This window comes from Schistosoma mansoni, chromosome 4 (genome assembly GCF_000237925.1).
Source record: "Schistosoma mansoni strain Puerto Rico chromosome 4, complete genome".
In the NCBI taxonomy this organism is placed as follows: domain Eukaryota; kingdom Metazoa; phylum Platyhelminthes; class Trematoda; order Strigeidida; family Schistosomatidae; genus Schistosoma; species Schistosoma mansoni.
The window spans coordinates 22,632,533-22,643,463 of NC_031498.1; the positions used below are offsets into that span (position 1 = coordinate 22,632,533).

At 33.2% G+C, this 10,931-nt stretch overlaps 1 protein-coding gene across 1 annotated transcript in view; it reads right to left on the reverse strand.

The window, feature by feature from the left end:
* The window catches only part of Smp_042140 (putative dynein light chain), a gene marked incomplete at its 3' end in the record, with an annotated part of 28,638 nt that extends 22,423 nt beyond the window's left edge, over window positions 1–6,215 (reverse strand). Inside the window, exons 1-2 of the mRNA XM_018797229.1 lie at window positions 6,126–6,215; window positions 4,650–4,717 (exon numbers count right to left, since the gene is read on the reverse strand). Of these exons, the coding sequence (XP_018652292.1) occupies window positions 4,650–4,717; window positions 6,126–6,183 (126 nt within the window). The 5' untranslated portion in view covers window positions 6,184–6,215. The remainder of the gene's footprint in view (window positions 1–4,649; window positions 4,718–6,125) is intronic.
* Window positions 6,216–10,931: the final 4,716 nt, after the last annotated feature.

The following is a 10,931-nucleotide window of genomic DNA, read 5'->3' on the forward strand; positions in this document are numbered from 1 at the left end:
GAAATGTGGAAAATTGTTCCCTGAACTCTTCATTACCTCATAAATGGTTCAAGAAGAAACCACTTTCCATGTAATTATTTAACCTTTTCTAGGGAGAATTCTCTGATTTTAATGTAAATAAACACTAATTTACAAAATTATAAAACCTTAAGCCATAAAAATAAATGACATATATATTTAAGTTCTTTACACTTCAACAGATATCTTAATTTAAATAATCTATGTATTCATTGGATAAAACTGAATATAAAATATTTCAAAGTCGTTCCAAGACTGATCAACTTCGGGAGCATTATGACATTTTACTGATTAAAACAATACATGTTGTTACTAGTTATCACAGTTAAAAACATTCATGCAGACAGTTAGTGAAGCACATCCTGATATGATTTCTTATTTGGAAACAAGAAAGTATATCTACTAACTAAAATATTACTTCTAGTAACATATTTATAATAACTTGAAGGAATCACTTCCTAAATAATTTAGTAATTTTGACAGTTAGTCATATTTTCGGGGTAAACAATCGTTTCTAGATAACAAGTATATTCGAAACTCATCAGTAAAAAGCAAAAATCGATTTCAGTTAAAAGGTCCGTTAATCAATCGTGAAAAATGTATAACCTTGAATATGTATAATATACATATATCGGTTCGAATCGAAGTTTCGACTATTTTGATTGGCACACAGAAAAACAAAGAAAGTATCTAGATTAGAATCATTGTAGTGAAAATAGTAATAGTAGTATCGAGGGCTAAATAATTTAGTCTAATATTATTCGTAAGAATTATAGTGGAGAAACCAATGAATTCATTTTAGCCACTGTCTCCACAAATCATCCATCATATGTGTCTTGAGCTATTCACACATATTTCAATCAATTTGTCACTGATTTCATGGTTTGATATCATATGATGACTTAAGACTAAAAAAAGTCATATTTTAATAAACTTCACTGCTGTTAATCTGTGTATGAACTAATGAAAAAGTCTAACAGCTTACTTTCATATCTTAGTTTGGTATTATTCAGTTCGATATACCGCTAAACATTTATGCACAGCGGTTTTACGAATTTATATTATCATTACAGTGTTAGTAAGATAGATTCCTGACTACAATTGTACTCTAATCAAGCTGGAAATTTGAAATATACTGAATAATTCATTTTTTGACTAATCAGTTCTGATGGAAGAACAGAAATGCCAGGAGATTCTTATACAAATTCTATATCATAAACTCTATTGTTGTATCTAGTTATTCCTTTTTTAATATCATAAATTTTGTTCACTCTCAACTCATGTTATGATATAGAAAGAAAGGATCAAATTTCTAGGATCATGAATACTAAATAGTAAAAGAGTAAAATAATTTTTAAAACAATCTTATTAGTAATTTTATACAGTTGAGATCGTGAGTCAATTGAAGCTGGACTACCATGGAAAACCTGGAAGCACTGGAAGGCCATTTCGTCCTACTGTGGGACTCCTCAGCAGTGCGCATCCACGATCCCACCGCGAGATTCGAACCCAAGACCTACCAGTCTCGCGCCAGAGCACTTAACCGATAGACCACTGAGCCAGCATCCAATGGTATTAATGTCTAACTTCAACCAATTCACGAAGTTGAACAACCATTCACCAATGTCTTCAGTGAGTTGATATCTCCCAACAGACCTGGTTGAACTACACTGGTTACTACTTCTCACTAGAACTTCAGAAAATACATCATGGAGTCAGTCACTAGTGTGTATATGATCATTATCAGAAGGGGGTATGGTGGAGATTTTAGTAATTTTATTAGTCATCCATTTTAAACCTTAGATTTAAAAAAAAAACAACCTTCAATGTGAAAATAATGTTCAAACAAGTCCTTAAAAACAATATCTAACACCATATTGAATTTAAGTTACTACTATCAATGAGTTGGAATGTATCTATCATTTAATCCATTTAGTCTATGACTCATTTTTTCCAAAAAAATACAGAAATACATTATACACTTAATAAGTGCACTTACAATTAGAAAAATGGAACATTTATATTGATTTTGCTTACATAAAAGAATCATACTACTTGAAAACTTTACAAGATTAGTGCATTGATTCAAACTTCCGAAAACAATAAAATTTGGTTAAAGTTGTAGGAGTGAAGTTGTATTATATTTATGAAACTGTAAAAAACAAATTCATCTCTATAGTTAAAAATCATTTGGAAGGGATTTTGTGGAGATTTAGTATTTTATTAATTGAAAGCATAAACACCATAAACATCAAAACATAAACACCATCGGATGCCGGCTCAGTGGTCTATCGGTTAAATGCTCTGGAGCGAGACTGGTAGGTCCTGGGTTCGAGTCTCGCGAGGCGAGATCGTGGATGCGCACTGCTGAGGATTCCCACAATAGGACGAAACGGTCATCTAGTGCTTTCAGGTTTTCTTTGGTAGTCTAGCTTCAATCGACTCATGATTTCAACTATAGGAAATCAATAAGTCAATCTTGAAACATAAAAACAAAAACAATATATCTTCATGATAAAATAACGTTGATCACTTAATTAGGGTATAATTCTACGATATTATTTGTTCATTCCAATAAATTCATTTATAAAGTTTTCATTTATGTTACGCATAATAAAATCAATTCTTAGATAAAGAGTTTTCTAATCTTTATTGAGTATCCTCGTCTTATCAAAATTATACATACTGTATTTAACTTTTTTCGCATTTAATCTATTAGAAACTTGTAAAAGACGCCATATCTCTAAGTGAAAAGAGAATTTATTGAAATGTAAATTTGGCTTACACTACTACCAAAACTTTATATTGCAGAAATTAAATAGCTGGATAGTTCAACAGTCCTAATGAAGAAAATCGCATTGATTCATTTGATGAATTCAGGGAATAATGCAGAAATTAACTGAGCTTTAGTAGAATAAGCATATAATCATACATAAACATACAGAGTATCATTTGACCAAGAAGAACCTTTAGGATGAACAAAAATAAATCTAAATATACTACAATTTGTGTGATGACCTAGTGATATTATCTAAATGTTCAAACCGACGTAAAACCGACTTTATATATGTGATTCATTGGTTAAAAGTGAAATAGTCTAATAAGCCTAACTATATTTAGCATGAAACTAATATAATAGAATAAGTGATAAAATGCAGCTCACAAAAACAAAACAAGCGTATAGTAACTTAAAATTAATGACTTAAGTCTTATTCTTAAAACATGATTTCCTGAATTTGCTTAAACGGCATTTTGCTTCACTGTGGAAGCTAAATTCACCTTTATATATATATTATATATATCAGGAAATAACTTTTTTTGAGAATACGTTTAAGATATTATTTATAACTGTTTTCTGTTCACACAGTGAAATTTTGAAGCTTTATTTGAAGCCTCCTTTTTCTGATACTCAAGGAAAAATATTCACATTGGTAGACTTGGTTAATCAGTAATGAATACTGCAGGGAATCGTATACATATGCCTGGGTCCAAATCGTCATAACAATCAAATTACTTATAGAAATCTTGTTAGTAGTACAATTGAAACAAATTTGGGAAAATCAAGTGAGATATGTCTATGAATATGAGGAGTAAAACAATTTACATCACTCTTCAAGGAAAAATATGATACTTCAGAAGGTCAAACTAGATTTTTTCGAAGCTAAAGAATCATGGCCATTGATATTGGTTCAACTAGCTGCCAACTAACACTAGTGAAGATATAATCACCAATGAGAAGAATAATTACTACACGTGATAATTTATTAATGTTGTTTGCACTATATAAAACTTCATAATGATTATATTGTATCATAATGTTATGTAACTTGTTACTACTTGATCGAAAGTAATAATATATCAATTTGAGTTCTACAGGTTATTTCTTTGACAATACGAACGAATAGAAGATTCAAGTATTCAAGTACAATGTTAAATATTCCTAGTTAATATCATACAGAAAAGTGTAAACATGATATAAAACAACAGAATGTTTGAAAGTTATCTTCGTAATTTTCAAATTGTTGATCAAAATCGGAGTTTTAACATTATAAGGTAAGCCGAACGGATATCTTTCATCTCACTTAAATACTGGGAATAATACTTAAAGATTAGATAATGTGTATCCCTCGGGTTGGAGAAAAAAACTAACAGTTCCGTATTTTCTCAAGTAATTTTTTATTACAACAGCAAAAAAGTAGCATTTCAAGGTATTCATCAAAATCATTTTTGCCAGCATATACTTTATCTTGGCTAGAACATCATTTGAATTCTGAAAGCACTGGACGGCAATTTCGTCCTTGTATGGGACCACTCAGAAGCGCACAAAAAAGGATTCGGGAGTCGGGCCCAGGACCTTTTGTCTCGCTCGCATATTTAAGAAGAAGAATATTCTTAGCGGTTAGTTAAAGTAAATATATCAGCCCTACATGAGGTAACTTTATGCCTGAATAGATCACTAGTAATGTTTCAGTCTATTAAGTTGAGCGATGTCCGCTCAAAGCCAGTAGAGAAGATCGATTTCGTCAACTAGCACTAAACTTAAGTCAAGCAGAGTAATCTTGCTAACCACATTCACCCACCTTACGTCATAATAATATTCTTTGCAAACTAAATATCAATAACACACTTACCGCTATAAAAGCAGGATCCATATCATTTTTCACCATATATGTTTGTAATTCATCTATTGTGATAGTTTCTGAAAATGTCAACTAATCAGTTAATCAATTAATCAATCAATCAATCAAAAGATATCTATTCAAACATACATTAAACGTTTTTAACATGCATAAACAAATCTTGGCCAATCAATATTTGATTGTTATTGATAGGGTGACTCTAATCGATTTACATTAACAATTTATTAATAGCATGAATCACTTCCAAATGTATTTAGAATAAGTAAACAATCATTTCACATATACATATATATTTCTATGGGACAGAATTATGGAATGGTTGACCTCATTGTGTGTTCAGTTTGGTTTGCAAATACTTGTCTGTAGTTCGGATATTTTAATATCAGTGTTGCTTAATGAATAAATATAGAATAGTACTATTTAAACCTCTGTTAATTTAATTCGGCTATTTATTTACTCTGAAGAAGTGGCTTACATTAGGTCACGAAACGTCAGAAATACAATTTTTTTCTACTCATTACTAACTTTCTACCCAATGATTAATTTATTTGAAACAATCAAGTTCAACCTTAGCATTGATGTTTGCCATAGTACAAAAATCACCAAACATATTTCGTTTGTTTACAATCAGTCACCTAGATGGCAGTATGGGAAGAGTTATTAATCATAGTTTCAGCTTGTTATAAAGACAAGATCAAAGTAAATTTTAGTTTAAATTGGTCAGGTAGAAAGTCCCATCTACACCTAACATCTTTATTTCTCATTATCATTTATTAGTTATCTAGAGGTTGATTGTTTCATTTAGCGTTTAATGTTTTTTATCGAAATCATGAACAGTCCAAGTTAGACCACCATTAAAAACCTGGAAGCATTCAACGGCCACTTCTTCCTATTATGGGACTCATCACCTCTAGAAAACTGAGTTGGCATCCAACGGTATTAGTTTCTAACTCCAATCAATGTTGTTCTCAAACAGTATTTCATTTCTACTGTTCACTAATGTGAATGTATGTTAAATCACCTCCTTCCACAATTATTAAAAAGTAATTGTTTCATCAATCAATCCTAGACTATCCATCATCATTGACATTTTTTGTTACATATTCGAAATAAGTGATTTCTAATAGACGACGTTTGGTCGGCAAACTCTTTTTACTGAAATCACCATTTATATTTCAAGAAAATTCAGATCGAGACTGGATTCGAACATGTAACCTCAGGAATACTGATTAAAACAATTTGTCAACAAATCTGAAACCATCTACAGTTAACTTGATTTTGAATTTTTCGATTTCGGATAAGGTATATCTATTTTTCCATTTACATAGTAGACAAACATCTCTTCAAATTTCTCTACATTATTTAATACGTGAGAGTATAGTCCAATCTTAATTGAAAAAAAGTCGTAATTAGCTACTAAAATTCAGCAGAGCTTCAAAAATCTATTAATAACAATAAAATTCTAACCTGAACGATCTTGATCTATGGCGAAAAACGCTTCTACAAATGCATCCATATTTATCATACGTTCTACAACGGACTAATCCACAATGTGCAGTCAGGACTCTGGAGAGAATTTATTTCAGTTTTTATTACTCTAGACACGCGTTATGTCATAGAATAGGAACAGAAGCGTGGTTTTGTTCTCGCCCACGTTTTTGAAGGTCACTTACAAAGGCCAATTTACGAGAGCCAATAAGAAACAGAGAAAAATATATTTAACATTTTGTTCATTTGTTTTTGTGGCCTAGATGAATTTATTTGGCTATCAATTATTAGATATCTGATAGTCCAATCACTATCGAACTGTAAATCAACGAAAAAATCACCTACGCAGATTGTTGTGACTGGAATAGGTTGAACATTAGTTGCTTGAGGAAAAAAAAAACCGGTCGAAATGTATTCTGTCAGCAATTATTGTAGGTACACGTTTTTTTTTCAAATCAGAATATTTTCATCAGATCATCATCAATTTTTTCAGTGTTTGATATGATGGCCTAAAAACAAACAACGTGTATATTAGGTATATAAAACAAATTTTCTCATCATCGAGTAGTTAGATGTACATCCAGAAGTGTTAAAGCTCTAACCTCAAGTCAAGTTCTGTAGTCAATAGTTCTAATTCATAAACTCATTTTAACCAACATTCATGGTGAATTATTAGTTGCTCAATTTCGTGGATCGGTTGAAGTTAGGCATTAACACCGTTGGATGCCGGCTCAGTGGTCAATCGGTTGATTGCTCTGGCGCAAGACTGGTAGGTCCTGGGTTTGAATCTCGCGAGTGTGGGATCGTGGATGCGCACTGCTGAGTCCCATAGTAAGACAAAACGGCCGTCCAGTGCTTCCAGGTTTTCCATGGTGGTCTAACTTCAATGGACTCATGATCTCAACTCTATAAAATCACTAAAATCTCCACCAAACCCCTTGTGATAAGTATTAGTATAATAGTGGGATATGTATTAAAATTGTTGTTTGGATGTTCTCTCAAGCTTTTCAAATTAGATTTTTAGCTAGTCAACCAAAACTAACATAGTTTTTGGGTCTCATGATTTTAATCAGTGACACAACATCTTAGCTTTTGTCCATTAAATTAAGTCTCTTATGTGAACTTATGTGAACTCAAGTGAATACATAGAAAATACGTTACGAAAGTAAGGTACATCACTTTTCTGAATTAAAGTTTTTAGTTGTAAAACTACTATAAACCGTAGTGGCATGATCCTATTAAAAGAGTACGTCAAACCTCTACAATTTTTAGACATATAAACCAAAAACTCATCCAAAATCCCTTTCAGTAATTGAACCCTAAACTTTGAGATTTCACTTCTAGTAAGTTATTCTTAGACAATTCTGCTGAAAACCAACGGTTCACATTCTCGAAATAAGTCATGATGTAGTAAATTACACTGTTGAGAGAAATATGAGTAGAACAAGTGCTCAGCGTTATCTAGTTTTCGAGATTTTTCTATGTAAAATCAGTACATGATGTTAACCTCACAGTTTCTGCGAATCTCCCATTCTAAAAAGTTAATAAATTATATTATTTCATGATACAAATTTTAGTATGTAAGTGCGGTTTTAGCTACTTATTCGAAGTATGTCTACTGAAGCAAGTTGTCACTAAGATTTTAAACTATTAATCATAATTGTTGAAACAAACTGTTCATAATTTTACCATTCTTAAAGAATGAACCGTCCACTAGGGATCTCGAACCAACTCTGTGCTTTCCTTTTTAGTTGTCGTGAAGAGCTATTGATGATATTCATGCCTGTATCCTTCAGTCTCTCTCTTTTTCTTCCACCTTGAGGATATTACGTTAGGACTTACCTATAAATTTAGTTTAATCATTTCCGTGAAGGGTGCTCTATTTACCTCGAGTATATTTTCCTTATCTCCTTATCAGCTGTCAGCCGACTTGTTCTCTGTCACAGCAGATTATCATTGACAGAATACCTTTAGATTTTTGGTGATGATAATTTTCCACGTCCAAACTTCATACAACGGAACACATTTAACGTACGTGTTGAAAGTTCTAACCTCGGTGTTAGAGGACAAAGTTTTGAACTAAAGAAGGTCTTCAGTTGTAAGAATACTCCCTTTGCTTCACTAATCCTCACCAGATACTCTTTGTTTGACAATGACACTCCCCAAGTAATCAAAGACGTTATTTCTAGCTTTTCGAATTTATTTTCCAAAAATTTCTATTAACAAATGTGGTGGTTTCATTAATGAACAACTTAATTCGAAAGTCAATTTATGACAGAAAATATGGCGATAAACCATATTCTAACTGCTATAATCTTTTTCTATTTGAGAACTTAAACATCAAATGGTGATCCGAATTAAAATGAACAAAACGTTCACACAATAGGAATGATAAATGAATATAGCGAAAAAATCTGAGCAATACAAATTGGGCGTTATCAGTAACCAAAACGTCAAACATGAGAAATATGGAGGAATACCTAGGAATATCCAGTACATTGAAAAAAAACAGCAAGTCAATCTGGAATAGACATAATTGTAAGTATTTAACATACTCGATTACCATCGTTTCAATAAATTCGGCTCCCCTATATAGTTTGATTAAAATGTAACATTGAAAACCAGTATAGCCAGCCGATTACATTTCTGGAATGCTGAATTATTTAACATTATCGTGAATACAGTGGTCAAAAAACACTCACCACAGAACTTGAAACTTCATAAGGGTTCTGTAAACTGTATACAAGTCGATCTATTGTAGTTTGATCTATTACAGTCAAGGAATAGTGAGTGGTGTGATTTTATGTTAAATACTTTAAGGCCAGTGAAATATCACTAAGCCCTACCCAAATAATCCAACAGTTCGGTCACTGAATGTCAAACAGATCATCGATCGCTTTCAAGGTCAAGGACAACCAACGTGCATCAATTATTCGCACTCTTTGAACTGGCCCGTGCGGTGGTGGTCTCACTAACTTCTCTGTACTCATTCATACTGATATATTTACGTAACAACTTCCTTTGTGTTATACGGTCTTCAAAGCAGCCATGGTATTTTGATACGTTGAAGGAGTAATCTGCTGACCGTGAGGTGTGACTTCGAATTTCTCTGTTGGTCGCTCCATTCCCGTCAAACTTGAGTAGTCCCCCAATCATTCAACATAGATCATTGACGTTTGTGATCTACAATATTTCTGAGTCCATGACAGTTCAAGGTGTGTAACCGGTGGATGAATTAACATCGGTATGTGTTTTATTTTGTGTAAAGAGAGGTTTCACTGAGCATAATATTTTGTTGTTTTTCATGTTTGTGGAAATCAAACAACTTGTTTGAGCTATAGATAAAAAGATAAGTAGAAATGACCTATTACTGGGAGTCAAACCCTGAGCCTCTGATTGAGAGCCAGAAATCCTAAGCATTCGACAGAGGCAAGTCACCTATAAACTTTAACGCAAAGATTCACTAATCAACACTGGAAAATATCATTTGGACTAATTATTTTACAGTCATTATCGGTTTCAAGTAAGTTCAGTGAGGTGCAATCCTTTTCTCTTAAATCTTATTTAATCTAGAATCTAACCCTCCATCAGGTACATAAAATACACAATGACACATAACACAAAAACCAATCAAAACAGGGCAGTACAATAATAAGAAAACTAGCCACATGGTTACTCTTTATTCGCTCCCAACAATACTGTATTTTTAGATGACATATCACTCTTAGCCTAATGACCCGTTTGTTGACTGGTTTTTAAAAAGCACCGCGTACTTACTTACGTACGCCTGTTACCCCTCATGGAGGAGCATAAGCCGACCATGAGCACTCTCCATCCAACCCTATCCTGGGCAATTTTTACCCGTTCTTTCCAGTTGATATTCATCCTTTTGATGTTTGCTTCCAATTCGATAAGTATTATGTTCTTCGGCTTTTCTATTTTCCGTTTCCCTTCAGGATTCCAGGTTAGCGATTGCCTCATGATACAGTTTGGTGATTTCTGTAATGTATATCCTATCCACTTCCAACGTCATTTGCTAATTTCCTCTCCGACTGGCAGCTGGTTTTCCCTCTCCCATGGTAGTCTGTTGCTGGTAGTATCCGGTCAATGGACATTTAGTATGTTGTGTAGAAAATTGTTTGTAAATAATTGTACAGTTTTGATGAAGTTTGTGGTAGTTCTCCACTTTTCAGCTCCGTTTAATAGAACTAAATGTCTTGACGTTCGTATTGATGATTGTGATTTTGTTATTGGTTACCAGTTGTCTCGAATTCTATATGTTCTTCAACTGTAGGAATGCTGTCCTTGCTTAGCCAATCCTCACATATACATCTGTATCAAATCCTCCACCTTCATTAATGTTGCTAGTCCGTGAATGTTTCCAACTCTTTCAGAGTTTCTAAATAAAGTGTGATTGGGTTGGTGTTCTCTGTGTTTTATTTGGGGATCTTGTTTTTTCCGTTGTATATGTTAAGGTCAACTGCTGCAGAGACTGTTGCTGTAGTGGTTGTCTTGATCTGCATTTATTCGTGTGTATGGGATAGCAGTGCCAGGTCATCTACGAAGTTCAAATCGTTTAATTGATTCTGAGATGTCCAATTATTCCGTGCTTCCTCTCAGATGTCGAAGTCTTCATTATCAAGTCAACCACCAGAAGAAAGGGGGAGGGAGAGAGTAGACAGCCTTGTCTGACTCCTGTCCTCACTTGGGATGCATCTGTCAGCCTCCTTCCATGCAAGACTCTGCACTGTAGTCCGTCGTATGAATTCCGTATGACGTTGACGA